This window comes from Rhineura floridana, chromosome 1 (assembly GCF_030035675.1).
Source record: "Rhineura floridana isolate rRhiFlo1 chromosome 1, rRhiFlo1.hap2, whole genome shotgun sequence".
NCBI lineage: Eukaryota > Metazoa > Chordata > Lepidosauria > Squamata > Rhineuridae > Rhineura > Rhineura floridana.
In genome coordinates, this window is record NC_084480.1 from 167,157,705 (window position 1) to 167,174,389 (window position 16,685).

The 16,685-nt window shown below is 42.1% G+C and overlaps 1 protein-coding gene across 2 annotated transcripts in view; it reads left to right on the plus strand.

Moving 5' to 3' along the window:
- MGST3 (microsomal glutathione S-transferase 3) overlaps positions 1 to 16,685 on the plus strand; it is a 24,925-nt gene continuing 8,240 nt past the window's right edge. Inside the window, exons 1-5 of one of the 2 annotated variants that reach the window (XM_061584619.1) lie at positions 1 to 170; positions 2,662 to 2,725; positions 4,678 to 4,801; positions 14,536 to 14,609; positions 15,433 to 15,490. In XM_061584619.1, coding sequence (XP_061440603.1) covers positions 4,685 to 4,801; positions 14,536 to 14,609; positions 15,433 to 15,490 — 249 coding nt within the window. In that variant the 5' untranslated portion in view covers positions 1 to 170; positions 2,662 to 2,725; positions 4,678 to 4,684. The remainder of the gene's footprint in view (positions 171 to 2,661; positions 2,726 to 4,677; positions 4,802 to 14,535; positions 14,610 to 15,432; positions 15,491 to 16,685) is intronic. The other variant, XM_061584629.1, reaches the window with a different exon arrangement.

A 16,685-nucleotide genomic window follows, 5' to 3' on the forward strand; every position in this document is an offset into this window, starting at 1 on the left:
GGCTGCGACTGGCTGCTGAGCGGGCGGGGAGGCAGCGCCCCGCCCAGAGCGCTTCCCGGCAAGCTGGGCAAGGCCGGCCGGAGCCTTCGCGTATGTGTCACGGCTGGGTGGGCGTCTGGAAAGCCGGAGATCCAGGTATTTGGGGTGATTAGGTCCCGAACCCCCAAAAGGTAACCGTAGATCTGCTCTTCCGTTGTCTGCCTTCTTCTCGAGAAGTGTATGGTACCTGAGCTCTCCAAAACACTTATAGTCAGCTGCTAATGTTATTTTGTTAAAACTGGGGGGTTTCCTTTTTCTTCTTCATTTGGTTGAATCATCTGGACTGTGTCTGATGTTACCATAGCCCATATCTGTGATCTCCCACTTTGACTATGAGCCAGCCCACCCAAACATGCCTGAGGACTGGGGATATTTACATGAATGACTCTTGTTTGGGGCTATGCTGATTTTGGGGATTTGTACAGAATATGGAATAGGCAGGGCAGATCTCTTTCCTATAAAGCATCTGTCCTGGAAGTTGTTTTGTGCCTCTTGGCCAGTGCTATTAGCTGTGTGGAATGGATAAGCGCCAAAGAGCTTGTGGCATAAGTGAATGGCAGCGTGTGGGTTCACTTGCTTAGGTGACATGCAGGGATTTCTCAAGTAACATGGACTAGTATTTAATTTATAAAACTAGAGATGTATACTGTTAAATATGTGCCAAGTGGCTGTGGTTATTCAGTTGTAAAAGGAAGGGACTTTACAAATGGCCAAAGAACTTTTTTTTATTATCAATTGTGAGTGGAAACAAGGGCTAGGGCTTGAATCAAATTCATCCTTGTGGTGGGCAAGAGGTGGAGGCTTGATAAGGAGTAGCATGCTCAGGTGTGATCTGGTAACTTAAAGGCTTTGAAGGCTGAGTAGGTTTTGAGGAGGGAAGAAAGCTGTTGGGGCTGGTTCACATAGTTGGCTGTGGGTAGTAGGACAGGTGTATGAGGAGTGATAACAGCTGCAAGTGAAGTGTATGGTTTGGATCCTTGTGGATGACATGTGCTAGAATTGGTTGTGTGTGTATTTCCATGGGTGATATTCTCTAAGGTGTAGATGTGCATGATTCCACAGCCCATAGTGTGAACAGTTCCTTAGTTTCTAATGTGTCATAGGTCCTTTTGCAAAATAAAGCCCAATTTAAATGTTATTCTGGGAGTGCTGTTGTTGTTAAATAGGCAAATTACATGGGTGCTACTGTGAAGGGTTTTGTGAAACTATGCCTGCATAGTTTTGCCCAATTCTAATCACGCCAGGCAAGTACCTTTTTTTTGGTGATATTCTATTGCAGTTGAAATCTCTCCAAACCACATGGTTGCCCTTTCACACACGTAGTTAACTCAGTGGAGGTGCTTCCATGTGGTTTGCTTACTTGGTGGCATCCAGACACCTCCGGAATAAAGTTTTAATTTAGCCTAATATTTCTAGAACAATCATGATGGCAGCAACGGATTGCACAGTACAAAGGGTATGTGTGGGAGTAGAAGATATAACCGTTTTAAAGTTTAACTTATGCGGGTGAAAGGGCAGCAGGTTGCAGATAAGCAGTAATTGTGTGTTTGGAATTTTCACCTTAACAGCTCTGGGTGAGGCACAGTGAAAGGAACTTGCTGCTGCCTGTTCTTCCTGGCCCTGTACCTGGGCCTTACATTTGTACAGGCTTGGCTACCAAGCAAAGTGCAATTTCATTTGTTACCGGGATATAGTAGAGAATGTTTTCTCCGAAAATGTAGCCTCTACCCCAAAGAACATTAACTGCCTCCTGGGCATCCACTGGTCTACATCTCCATCCTTTCCAGTCCTTCAAGCTCAGGCAATTCCTCTGGCTGCATTGCTGGAATGTTCAGTTTAACACTGCCTATGATTACTGCTGCTAGGGTACTGTGGGAGTGCAGGTGGGAACTGAGGAAATCCTATTCCAAATGTATAGAGTTAAGTTCCATGTACTATGCTGGCAAATATCAGGAGATTTTGCGTGGTCTAGTTAAGTCCGAGTGCAGTAGCTGGCGTATTTTGTGCTGGCTTTTGAAAATAGTGAATGCCAGGGGAAAAGGAAGACGTTTGAAACTTTCAATGGCATGTAGGTGAACTACAATAGTAGTTCTTTATTCCTTCCTTCTTGAAGGACTTGCAAAGCCATTGTCCTACTAATCTGAATATGTTCAGACTGATGCAATAACCCAGTATCTTTCTGTAGCATTTTGGGGCACATTTCTGTATTTTATTAACAACCCTTGAAGCCAGATATTGCTAGCATGAGACTTGTTTATATGATGCTTTTGTGGCAGAGATAATCTTAGCGTTTGTTCTGTAGAGACATAATGCTGGCTCTCAATGTTCAAACATTTCATATCCCATACTGCTCTGCAGGCTTATTGATTGTGGAGAAATGTCTTCAAAGCCATTGATATGTGACCACTGGATGTAAGGAGTTAGAAGAATGCACTGAAATGTATTGTAAATAAACTATGCATTTTCAAGGCCTTTTAATCAATTTCTGCTCAAGCTGCAGTTTCACTGCCTTTATCCTAAAGTAGCTGATATCCAATCTTAATTTCATAATAGAAATGAGTTGTGTTCATCTACCTAACAGTCTGTCTCTAGTAAGGCATTCATACACTCCTTTACTTGCAGTGCAATCATAAGGGCATCTGCTTGGAAGTAAGACCTGCAGAATTCAGCAGAATATATTCTTGAGGTAAGTAGCTATATGATTGTAGTCCTAGACAGTTGGCTAGTTCTGTTTTCTAGAAAACGTTGAAAGCTGGTTTATTTCATAGTCTCCTTTCAATCCAACATTTTATGATTTTGACCAGTCTCTTCTCTATTCCACCAGTTTATTTGGTCATGTTTTATCCCTTTTTATTTAAGCAATTTCAGTCCTGTCTTACAGTTTAAAGTGGCAAAGATTGCTTCTTATAGTTTAGTAATAATTAAAAACAATGCAATGAACAATACCAGCATACTGAAACAGCGGATAATAATATGGTCCTTTCCGTGGTGGTGCTCCTCCTATGGAACTCCCTCCCTCCTGAGATGGGATTGGTGCCCTACTGGGAGGAAGGGTGGGATATAAATTTAAATTATAATAATTTTCAGACACCAATTAAAACACTTTTATTCTTGTAGGCTTTTACTGGGGATTACTCTGTTATGAGCTGAAGTCTTGATGTGATATTACTAAGGATGCATTTGATGCTGAGTTTTACACTGTAGCTGTTTTACTGATTTTTGTGGGGTTTTAAAATTATGTTTATGTAATCCAATTTGGGATCATGAAAATGATGAAGAGTGGGATAGAAGTGTGATCAATCAATAGAATAAGCACCAACAGCAAAATAAGTGTCAACAAAAATATGTATCTGCATAATTACAGTGACATGCATTGTTCACTTTATCATGAAAAAATAAACCCAAACATGCTATTTAAGAATGAGGAAAAGCAGACATGTGAAAAACACATGAAGATTATTTCCAGTGAGAGGTGAATTTGAAATGAAACAAGAGTGTGTTGGAGTGGTCGCTGTCTCCTTCCCTTTCCTTTGCTTAACTGCTTTCAACAGGTGCTGGGGGTTCTCTAGCTCAGGTATGCCTGTACAGAGTTAAACAAACCACATTTATCCAAACTCTCTACCAGGAGTGCCTTGCTCTCGTTGAAAACATTGTCTTTTGAAGCAGCAAGACATGTATTTATGGGACATTTTTATGTACAATGGGCTGGATCCAACATAGCGCAAAGTCAGTGCAAGAATTACCACTAGTTCAATGGGACTCCTCCCTCCTCTCCTGCATGGCTCCTAAATCTATTTTAGGGGTTTCCCCAACCTCTGGAGCAGATTTGGGGAGGGTGTGGGGTATGCGTTAGGGGGAAGAGAGGGGGAAATCCATTGCAATAGTAGTAAGTCTTGCACCGACAGGACATGTTAGCTGGATACAGCCCATTGTCATAAACACTTAGTTCTGAACACTTGATCATAAATAGCAATGTAAGCAATAAGCTAGTTCACAAGGTTGTAAATGATTAACTTCATAGGCCAGGACAGTTACCAATCATCAAGTGGAAAGCAATTGTGACTCTTATTGATGAGTTTATGCATACTCTGCTAAAAAATAATCTCTATTGAACGGTTCTCCTCAAGACTGGCGGTGTTAGCAGAAAGGCCCCAGAAATATTAGCTTGCCAGAGATTCTGTAAAATATGGTAGCCATTCATCCACCAAACATTCTAAAAAGACTTGGGACACACACATTCTGTACTCACGAAGCAGTGTCAGGGCAGGGCTGAATATGAAGCGAAAGGAAACAGTATTTCTGTCTCCTTTTTCTTAAACCTGTTGCTGTTTCACACATTCCCTTAGGAGATTTCAGTTCTTTGAGTGCTGGGAATGACATGCAGTTTGGCTTGTATTCTGGTGGTGATGAAACTGAGGGCATTCTTCAGAGTTGCAAAACCACAGAGACAAGCTCACTGGGGTTGTTCTCTGTGCCTTTGAATTACACTCAAAATCCCTTTTCCATGGTACTCAGACTGGCAGACTTCAGATAGTGACCTGCTATCTGTCTTTTGATACCAGAGTGATTGATGCAGGTGTGGGTGGGTGAATTCTGATTCTTGGGCTAGGACTGACCTGTACCTTTACCTTTCCATAGAGCTAAGATGGTGGTTCTTTCTAAGGAATACGGCTATGTGATTCTCACTGGTGCTGCCAGTTTTGTCTTGATAACGCATCTTGCTATTAATGTGGGGAAAGCACGCAAGAAATACAATGTCCAGGTGAGTGTGTTAATGTGAGTGGCCTGAGAGTGTTTAGAGGTGGTGCTAGAGGTGGGAAACCGTTGCCTTCCTGAGCAGGGAGAGTGGAGAGGCAATACTGTGACTTGCAAAACTGTGTATCTTGATGCAAATGGATGTGACAAGTACTGTTTTGATTGCCAGGGTGTTGCAATTGTAGCTCTGTGAGGAGTGAAATTCAGCTCCCAGGATTCCTTGGCAGACGTAATGTGCTTACTTGGCAGAAGTAATATACATTAAATGTAATGTTCTTTAAATGTATGCTGTGTTCACAGCCCAGTTGATAGCTTCCACAGGAAATAAGCAGAACTATGATCTTTTTCAAAGAGCCATGTTTTTTAGACCTCATGGTCGATGAGGTGGGATTTCTTTTTTTTCTTTTTTTGCTGACTAGCAACTAGATGTGGTTTTATTCTGCTCTTGAGGGATTTCCCCTTCCTTTTCAGTGTGCCTTGGCTGTCTTGAGTAAGTCATATGCAAATACAAGCACTATAGACAGCTGATGCTACTTTCTGCCAGGTGGTCATGCTACCTAATAGAACATCCATGTTCAGAAGCAGTGTATCACTGAATAACTGTTGCAGAGAGGGCTGTTGCCTTCATACCCTGCTAGAGAGCTTCTCAGTAGCCCTTGGTTGGCCATTGCTGAAATGGCATGCTGGCCTAGATAAACCTTGAATCTGTTCTAGGATGGCAGTTCTAGTGTTTGTGTAGATTATGCAGATTGATATGGAAGGTGGTTGGTGCTGTCTGTGACAGTAGATGTCATATTTATATCTTCCTACTATCTCTGGTTTTTCAATCAATGAGGATTGTATGGCCTTGAGTGAAGAATTTTGGGAGTGAGTCTGGATTTGTAAATAGACACCACTGTAAGCACTATATACATGTTTCTATTAGTCAGTGCACTACAGGGAAAGAAGAGCCATATCAGCCCCTCCTGCCAGTTTCTGTAGCTACTACTTGGCTACTAGCGTTATTTGTGAACATCTTTGGGAGTAGGTAACCTCTGCACTAGGTAGGAGAGAGGTGAGCAAGCTTCCAGGAATCTCTGGCTTGGAGGAATCATGTGAAACATCAGAGAAAGGGAATTATTCTCTCCCTGCAAAACACACACACATTTGTTGCCTGCCATTGGAAGGCTCTGCTGCTGCCATTGGGAAGAAGGCCAAAGGGTGTGTCTACTCTGCTCTCCGCTAATGAGTCATCAGCTGACTAACAGAACTTAACTAAAAACAACTGGAGCTGGGCTTGCAAGTGCTCCATCTCTGGGCATGGTTTCTAGTGGTCCAGGAAGGAGTGAAGGACCTGAGTCCTAAGACTGGCAGTCTCTGTTTCCCTAGAGCTTTTTCTCATGCTGCTCTAGTGCCTGTATCATTGGCTGTGTTCGTTCATTCACGTTAAGAGCCTATAGTTGAAGTGTATTTTTCAGGCAAGTACAAAGTGAGATAAAGCAACTTTGAAGTGGAAGGAGGTTGTTGTTGTTGGATCTTGTTCCCCCTGTGGCGAGAGACCTGGCTTGTTTGAGCTGTTAATATTGACCTTGAATTGTGATTGAGACACCATGGCTGTTTCAGGCTCTCTGCTTTTGGCAGGGTCTTGCCTGGTGTCCAGTGAGCAGCACTGAGGCTGCAATAGGCTGAAAAAAGAAAGTCTCTACCTGTGCTGCACTGGTGGAGATGCTTTAGTTGCTAATCAGGTGCAGCACAAGGTAAGGGAAAGCTGTCGGGAAACAGCAGTAGGAGTGTCAGATGGAGAGGCCCATAGGCCTAGCCTAAGCTGTGGATACTGAGCAGTAGCAACAACCTGAGACTTGACAGGATCCTGCCGACAGGGGGACCATCTCACCTTGGACAGGATGCACACCATTCTGCCCAGCATGTCAAAATAAGCCTCCTATGGGTGACGCAGTGTGGTGTGGATGTGATTTGCCTTTGTGGTGGGGTAGGGAATTTAGTCTAGATTACTTTTCCTTCCAGTCCCGTGTTTATAGGAGATACTGACTTCAGCTAGACAACAGATTCAACAGACTTGCAAGTTCCCTTTGAGTATTCTGGGCAAGGAGCAAGGTGGTTTCATGGATGCTTGTGTAGGGTATGTGCCTTGTGTGCTCATCATGTGAAATGCAGCCTGTGGCTTAGCTTTTGTTACATACAGGGCAGCCCACCTTAAAAGTCAAAATCGTCAAAGCAGCCAGACTTATGTCAAACAACTGGATTTAAGACTCTGCGTGTTGAGAGTGTGGCTTGCCAGCAAGCAGAATGGCAGCTTAAATGGGAATCTCCAAGACTCACGGGAAAATTCAAGGCAAAGAGTGATACGTAAGCACTGACTTTTAATCATCAACCATCAAAACTAGAAGGTAATGCTGCAGAGATTGCGTGGTCCAAAAACAAAATTTGTGAGATTTAACCATAGGAGTTAAATTGAAGCCGGGCTGTCAGATGAAGTTGAAACTGACAATATGGCACGGGGTGGTTCAAAGGTCCTAAAAGGCGTGAAACAAGTAGGGACCTCCAAAGATATGGGAGACTTTGATTAATTCATTGATAAGATCAGGAGGGCCCTCCCAGCAGACTGGGTGTCTCCCTTACAATCACTTGAGGCAAAAATAGGGGCTTTATCCAATCAAATTACTGTTATCACTGAGATGGCTAATGCAGCCTTGAACCTGCATCTGGATAATCAGTCTGAAATGCAGTCATTAAAGATGCTGATGGAAGATCTAGAACTAAAAATGGAGGAATATTCTGACAGAGAGCGTTGCAAGAATTTTCATATTCGAGGGATCCCTGAACAGGAAGAGGGAGGAGGTGCCTCTCTATTTTTGACTGAATGGTTAAATAGCTTGCAACTAGGTGTCAACGGACTATATTGACAGGGCATATAGAATCCCAGGTCCAGGTTCCAAGCCTCATAACTTTGTTGTTCATTTTGAACATTACTGTATGAAGGAAAAGATCTTTAAGGCACTGTGCAATTTATGTTGAGTTAAAATATGAAGAACAAGCATTCGAAGTCTTTCAGGACATAAGCCCTGAAACCCTGCCTTGATGTAGAGCTTTTCACCAATTCATGGCAATATTGAAAAAGGCGGGAATAGCTTAAGATGGGGTTTCCATTTTAACTTGGTGGTCCAATATAATGGCAGATTCCTCAGTGCTGGAGATGAAAAAGCTGAGAACTTGCTGTGTGAATTGAAATTGGCATCGGTGGAAGGAACGGATGATGAGCAGGGGGCAGGTGTGTCTCCCAATCGCAGTTCAGAGTAACCTGGGCCATGAGCCAAAAGAAGGGAAATAAAAGGAAACTTCGTCCTACCACAGCACTATGAACACTGTAACCTATTGGGACCATGCTATTTTACTTCAAGTTTTGACCACGCTGCATGAATTAACAGTTATACTTTAGCGACCTGCAATTCCTGTGGGAGGAAGATGGACATCTCTGCTTCTGGTCAATGCAAGCCCTCATCATCCCAATTGATCTGAGGCCCTATATTATGTGGCTTCAGGCCGTGCCTGAGGGCAGTTGTCTTCATTTCAGGCTTCGTTGAAAACTGTTATGGTTATCTTTCCAGTTTCTTTTATGTCGTGTCATAGATCATCACATCGTACACTACTAACCAATCCACTTTTACACAGGTCAGAGGATGATGCTTTCATGATGGACGAATAAATGTTGGAGGATAAAGTCCTATATTCGAGTCATTTCACTTAATGTGAGAGGTCTAGGTTCGGCAATTAAAAGAGTATGAGTGGAAGCTGCTTTGAAAAGAGACTATCATCTTTCTACAAGAAACACACCAAAAGCAAAATCCTAAATTCTACTTGTTAAAAAGTTCCTGGCTGGGGGAACAATATGGTGCTCAGGGCTTCTCTAAATCAAGTGGGGGTCGCCATTATCTTCTCTAAGGCATGAGGACCACATAGCTGACCCAGCAGGAAGGTTTGTCTTTGCAAAAGGTTCATTGGGATCTCAGTAGCTAACTTTAGGCTGCATTTATGCACCTAATGTGGAGCAACATAATTTTCTCAGCTCAACATTAACTACTTTTCAAATTTTTGCAAAGGCGAAGCTATAATAGGAGACGATCTCAATTTGTGCTTTGACGCTACATTTGATAGATCTTCTCATTGAGCTTTTCTGGCCCTCGGGGGGGGGGGGACGAAGGATCTCATATATAGACACTGCTTGTTGGACACACAGAGGGAGAGAAACCCTTCTCAGAAGGAATATACAGGAATACCCCACTATACGGACCTTAACTTTACACACACTCGCGAGTACGGACATAATTACAGTAGCATCATTCCCCTGTTTACGTACGCTCGGTTTGCAAGAACGGACACTTAACGGCATGACGCCACTTATTCTTAAAATAAGGCCTACTGTGTTTATTTTAGTTATAAATGCGTTATTTACATCAGTTATGCCCGTATATGACGATTGCAGTGCAGTATATGCATCGATACGTGAAAAAAGGTAGTGCTTCACTTTAAGTACATTTTCGATTTACGTACTCACTCTGGACCCATTGCGTATGTTAATGCGGGGTATTCCTGTACATTCCATTCTACAAGATTTAACTGTATGTCATGCATAGACCATGTATTTGTCACAGACTCTTTATGGCAGTGGGTTCGTGAGGTAGAGATTGGTATTATAACGATATCCAACCATGCTCCTGTGATAATCAAACTAGTTGTAGAAGAGGTGGTACATCCTATTTATGCATGGTCATTTCGCAATGGGTTACTCGCTGATGCAGTGACCTGGTCCCACTTGAAGGAAATGTTAGATCTTTATTTCAAGGAGAATATCTTGGCACTAACATTAACCAAAATGGAGACAATAGTCAAGAAATCAGAAGAAGGCTACGACTGGGGAGGGCAGCTGTGAGAGAACTAGAAAAGGTCCTCAAATGTAAAGATGTATCACTGAACACTAAAGTCAGGATCATTCAGACCATGGTATTTCCGATCTCTATGTATGGATGTGAAAAAAGCTAAGAGAAAAATCAACGCATTTGAAATGTGGTGTTGGAGAAGAGCTTTGCGGATACCATGGACTGCAAAAAAGACAAATTGGGTGTTAGAACAAATTAAACCAGAACTATCACTAGAAGCTAAAATGATGAAACTGAGGTTATCATACTTTGGACGCATAATGAGAAGACATGATTCACTAGAAAAGACAATAATGCTGGGAAAAACAGCAGGGAGTAGAAAAAGAGGAAGGCCAAACAAGAGATGGATTGATTCCATAAAGGAAGCCACAGACCTGAACTTACAAGATCTGAACAGGGCGGTTCACGACAGGTGCTCTTGGAGGTCGCTGATTCATGGGGTCACCATAAGTTGTAGTCGACTTGGAGGCACATAACAACAACAACAGTGATCGTACCATAATACATGTTTAGCATACACTTATAGGGCTTTAAATGTTAAGTGAGCTGAGTTACAGATATTAGAAACAGAATCAGTAAATAGCTTTAGCACATCTACAGAGCAAATATTATGATTTTGGCAGTAAGGCTTCTTGATTGCTAGCACATGCTCTTAAAAAAAACAAAGGAAAGGAAAAGAGGACTTTTGTGACCAGCCTAAAAGATGATAGGGGATCACAAGTTTATGATACTAATACAATTAGCTATACCTTTATAATTTTTTTCTCTGCTTTGTACTCATGTGACAACCCCTCTCCATTCTCCATTGGAAAATATTTAACCCAGATAAGTTTCAAAGGGTTGTCTGATGCATACAGAGATTTTCTAATGCTTCTCCCACCTCCCTCTCTGTGAAGCAATAAAAAGGCTAAAAAGAAGCAAAGCCCCAGGACCAGATGGTTTCACCGGGGACTTTTATAAGGCATACAAAGATAATTTAATACCTTGGTTGACTAAGCTATATGATGGAATTCCTAAACCTGGGAAGTATCTAACTCAGGTTGGATCTTGCAGGTTAATTTGATTAAATGTTGATGCAAAATTGCTATCTAGTATTATGGTTTCCAGACTAAACATCTTAATTGACAAATATATTGCCCCTGACCAAACGGGCTTCATTCCCAATCACAACATCTCTGACTCTGTTAGGAGGGTCTTGAATCTCATCCATGAGGTCCACCAATCCAGATCTTCGATGGCATTGATATCTTTGAATGCGTTCAAGGCCTTTGATCAAATTGAATGGGCTTTCTTAAAGGCATTTGCTGGAGAAAATGAACTTTGGAGAAAATTTCATGCATTTCATTAGCCAGACTTACTCAGAGTCACTGGCAAAGATAGAAGTAAATGGAACAGAATCAATAGAGCTCTGCCTTGCTAGGGGCACTAAGCAGGGGTGTCCTTTATCCCCTCTGCTTTTCGCCTTGGTGGTGAAGGTGTTGGCAAAACAAATCAGGGATGATTCTGCAGTTGAAGGTATCCAGGTTCAGGGGGTTGAGCATAAATTGAATCTTTTCGGTGATGATTTTCTGCTAATTGTTGCTAACCCTCGGGCAGGTCTCTCCCCCTTGAAACAAATCTTGTTGCAATTCTACCAAGTGACTGGATTGGAAATCAACCACACTAAATCAGTGGTCCTCCCTATTAACTTGCCTTCAGAAGAGCAGTACTGGGTCATTTCAGCTTCTGGATATGTTCCTTGCTATAGTGCAGTGTTTCCCAAAGTGTGGTATGCGTACCCCTGGTGGTACGCAAAAGTGTCTCAAGGGGTACGCGGCCGAATGTTTTTTTTTTGTACTTTATCATTGAGTTTTAGTGGCAAAAAACATGTGTGTGTGTGTTCTTTTAAGAGAAAATACAGTTCTTGTGATTTCTCCAGTTTCTCACACAATCATGTGAGGGAAGATCAATATAACAACAGTGGTTTATCCCAATGTTATTCAACGCGTAGTCTCTTTCGCTCTCAATGCATTCCTTGTCTTTTCGTGCACCCCTCCAGTTTCTCATAAGACTCGGACTCCCTAGCAATGACTTTGGCCACCAAAAAACGCTTCTGCAAACAGACAGATGGCGCCACAAAGATATTTATGCGTATGCTCGACTACAAAAATGTTCACACCGGGAAGTGGGGAAGTGGGGTTTTTTCTCTATCTTCAGCCCTGCAGCGGCCATCTCGCCAGCCACTTCCCTCTTGGGGAATCTCCCGCTCTTCGGCTGCAGAGCGGTTTTTTCCTCCATCTTGCCTGGCCTGCCCGCTCATCAGCTGTGAATTTTAGGCGGGAGGTTTGAATCCCCTGCCTGCTCTTGGGCTGCGTGCCTGAGTGGCTTCCCAGGCAGGATGGGGGGAAAATCGCTCTGCAGCCAAAGAGCGGGAGATTCAAACCTCCAGCCCAGGCAAGCGCTGCCTCTGTAAACCCGCTGCATGATTTTCGGCTGGAGTTTCCAGTTTTGGGGGGTCCCCTCCGGGTCTTTATTTCCAGAATGGTTTTGTATGTTTGAATAATAGTTATTTTAATTATTATTATATGAATTATTTTTATATTTTTGAATATATATATTTGTTATATAAATATTATTTTTATTATTAAAATGTTTATTACTTACTTTGTATTTATTTTTTTACGAACACTTCATATAAAATTGTAGGAATTACGAATGTGTTATAATACCTTACCCCTCTCCCAATTTTTTTTGTGAAAGTTGGGTACGCCGGTAAAATCAATGCCTCAAAAGGAGCACGCGCATGTTGAAAGTTTGGGAAACACTGCTGTAGTGGATTTAAATACTTTGGGGTCATCATCCCAAAAGATTTACTATAGTTTAGGAATAGGAATTTTGGGTCTCTATATAAATTGATCTGGAGGGAGTTTAATAGCTGGAGCCATCTGAACTTGACTTGGTTAGGGAGAATAGCTGCTATTAAGATGTCTATTCTCCCAAAATTCCTTTACCTATTTCAAACTTTGCCTATACATATTCCTAAGGAAAACTTATCTAAATGGCAATGTTTATTGAACAAATTTGTGCAAAAGGGTAAGATAAGGTAAGACAAGAAGGCTGATACATAACACGTTATACAGACCCCGCAATAAAGGGGGTCTTGGCATGCCGACTTTAAAACTTTATTACGAACCTTTTCAATTAAAGCAGCTTCTACCTATTATAAGAGGGGTAATGACTACCCCCGGGTACAATTAGAACTCACTCCATCTTCCGCAACTATCAGAGCTTACCTTTTTTGAAGCTCACTCGGGCAAAGATTTGTAAGCTAACTAACCCATTCCTCAAGATGACTATGTCAGTTTGGAAGAGATGACGTGCATCATCCCCACTTACTCCTATATTAGACCATCCCGGCTTTCATCACAAAGATAAATATAACCAGTTTGAAACATGGGAAGCCAAAGGTATATTTCGTATCAAGGTCATTATAGTACGAGGTCGTCCTATCACAGAGCAGACTTTGAGTAATGCACTGCAAGAGCTTAGAGCCACCTGGTTTCAGATTCTACCAATTTGTTCTTCTGCATCCAGATTAATAGAAAAGGAGATGGCCAATGATCTCTAACAATATTCAATGCTCTGTGCTCCAACTCTACACAACATCAGAAAGAAGTAGCATCCAAGATTTACACAATGAAACGATGGGGAGTACACAAAGTTTGTGAGAAGTTTGGGAAGAGTAGCTGGAAACTAGTATTGATGAAGTTCGGTGGGATGCAATATGGACTCAACCCCCATTTAAAACAGTATCTGCCAAGATCCAGGAGGCCTCAATTAAAACAATAGATAGATGGCACTGGACTCCAGTCCGACTGTCTAGGATCACTAAATCCCTTTCCCCTTTCTGTTGGTGGGGCTGTGGGGAATGTGGATCATTTTTGCATATGTGGTGGGACTGCAATGTGGTGAAGCAGTTTTGGGGAAGACTATTTGATGAAATGTCTGCAATGATGAGTCAACTTCTTATTCCTGAGGCAGGTTTAGCATTGCTAATGATGGAAAGCGATCGGAACCCTAAACTGATCAACAAGGAACTACTTTAATTCTTATTAGCAGCAGCCAGGCTGATCATAGCAAGACACTGGGTCTCAAATTTACCCTATTTTAGCAGTATGGTGGAAGGCTCTTTGGGAAATGGCACTATCTGAACGCTTGTCTCAACATCGTAGAGTACTTAGGGGGGAAACAAAAATGATCGCTTTGATACAATCTGGTTCCCCTTTCTTAGCTATGTGAACAGATCCCAGAAGTTAGATGACCCCTGCTCAGATCAGATATCTATGTGGAAAGGTTATATGCATGTGTAACTTGTAGAATGGAATGTGTCACAATAAGGTGGACTAATGTACCCTGTGAGTCAGATTTTAAACAAGTAATGCTTCGCAAGAGTGAGAGTTTATTAATTGCTGATTGTATTTGTTGAAAACAATATAAGCATTTATATAAAAAAAGACTCTGCATGTTCTGAGAAATATACACAGCCAAGTCTTCCATAGCAGGATCATGTTCAAATATGAAAATTTTAACGTATGCACTTAACATTATATGTTTGTAAATGTGTGTTTCCAGCAAAGAGTAAAACATAAGCTCAGTAAGGTAGCACCCCATGGAATCAGTGGTGGCCTGTGGCTCCATACTGTGTGCACAGTGGGGTGGGTGGGAGTAGGCCGTATGTCAAACATCATTCTGTCTCCTCCAGCTCTACTACACTCCTTAGTTGATGCGATGTGGACACTTACTAATTATTATTTCTCTCCCTCAACAGTATCCAAATATGTATAGTACAGACCCTGAAAATGGACATATCTTCAACTGTATCCAGAGGGCACACCAAAACACGTGAGTAGTCCCTACCACATGGAGTTTATTTTTGGGATCTTAATTCTTTAATGAGTAGCGTGCATGCCACTTTTGTGTAGGTTGTGAGGTGTAGGTTGACAGTTGTAATGCAGCAGTCCTTGCAGTGTTGCCTGCAGGCATGATAAAAACTTGAGGAAAGACATATTCTAAAAGTGCTACAAATAAAAAGCTAGTTGTCTGAGAAATGTGTGGCCCTGGCAGCAGGTGCGTGGCTGGTCTAGGAATCTGCATTGCCGCAGTTGCACTGTGGAGCGTAGAGCTCATGTAAGAGTCAGGAAGGGGTTTACAGAATCCTGAGGAAATGCCCAGCTTTTGGAACAGAAAATATGCTGATACTCCCTGTCAAGAGGGAGCATGGGATATCTACACACATCATATATTGAAGTTCCTGGCTTTGGGCCTCTACACATTTACTGTGTGCCTGCCTTGGTCTTCTTTCTCCCCTTTCTACCAGGCCTTGATATTCTGCCCTGAACTTAATTTGTGTATGTGTATATGTTTACATACTGGAGGATGGGGTGGGGATGCTGCTGTAAGGAACACATTGTTTGTCTTTGTATCCATAGCACCCTGATAGGGCTATATATTCTTGGTTTTCCCATTACAGGATGGGATAATTGAACATGCTAAAGTTACTCAGGGACAGCTGAAAACTCAAGATACCTTCTTCCTTCGACTATCTCATTGTAACTAATGTTCAGGTTTGAGCCAGTTAATGGCCTGAGGGAAGTGCTACTAATTCAGGCCTTTTTTTAAAAAAACAAAAACAGCACCACCCACACATCTGTGTCTATATTTTCAGGCTGGAAGTGTATCCTCCCTTCCTGTTCTTTCTTGGAGTAGGTGGAGCCTTCTACCCGGTAAGTACCAAGATTAGAGACTTGATTTTGATTCCAGCATGCTCAATGGGAACTAGCACTTGGCCCATTAGGACTTGTTCTCCACAAAGTCAGGGTATGGCTGCAAATCCCGAGACACCTGATTCCCTGCTCCCATTTCTCTGGAGATATGCTCAGTATCATCCATATCAAGGGATTCTACATTCTATAAAATGTGGTATTTCTCAAGAGGCTTAATTCTTTGTTGAATCTCAGAGTATGAAAAAAGGATCTTTATTAGAGAAAAAGCAAGCAGAGCTTACTGAATCCATGGTGGGACTGCTAGAATGTGGATTCTGTGTCTGCACAGCTGTTTTGCCCTTCTGCATACCTATTATTCTTGCATATCTCGCTGGCCATCTACCAGTGTTCATAGCCACCTTGGTCTTTCAGTTTACTCCATTATTTGGGGAAAGTACTGCATATTCTTTGGAAGTTCAGGTCTGGGAAACTGAAATATTTGTGTCCAAAAATTCATTGGTTTATTTGTCAGTATAAACACTGTTGCCTTGAAGTGCCGTGTTCAACTGTGGATGGAGTATACATCACATATAGAAGCGCTGTTTGAGGAGAGCAATAGCTAGACTAAAATCTGGCTTCTTGACTGCACTTGGTACTGGGTTCATGTTTGCTTTTAATGGTAGTAGCCTCTGTCATTTATTCATTTTGTAGCAGCATTGGCTAATGAAGCTATTTGACAGCCTTTGCTTCAGGTATTGCATTGCAGTGTACGTTGCGTTGCTTATCTGCTCCCCTGGCCAGTAAAATGGATGCAGGGACCGAATAGGAGTTCAAACCTCATGAGAAGTATGTCATAAAAACGTCATTGTGGTATCTCGGTGCTATATTGTGTGTTGCATCTTTCTGGGGGCCCTTAAAATTTGGTACAGTAGTTGTGTGTTGTGACACGGGGAATAGCTTTTATCAATTAACGTTGACTTGGGTTGATCAGGCCAGAGAGTGGGTCGTTGCCAGGGCAGACCTAACGATCACACCAATATAAAGTTTTAAAGATTTATTGAAAAGATGCCCAGTTAACACGGAGAAGGATGGCCTTATGAGTCGCCCAGGGCTAAGCAAGTAATGAAGGCTAGATATCCAATATTTTTAACCAAACATACACAATCGCGCAAGAGCAACGATGGCCAGTGGTGGCCATAATGTGTGCAAGAGACTA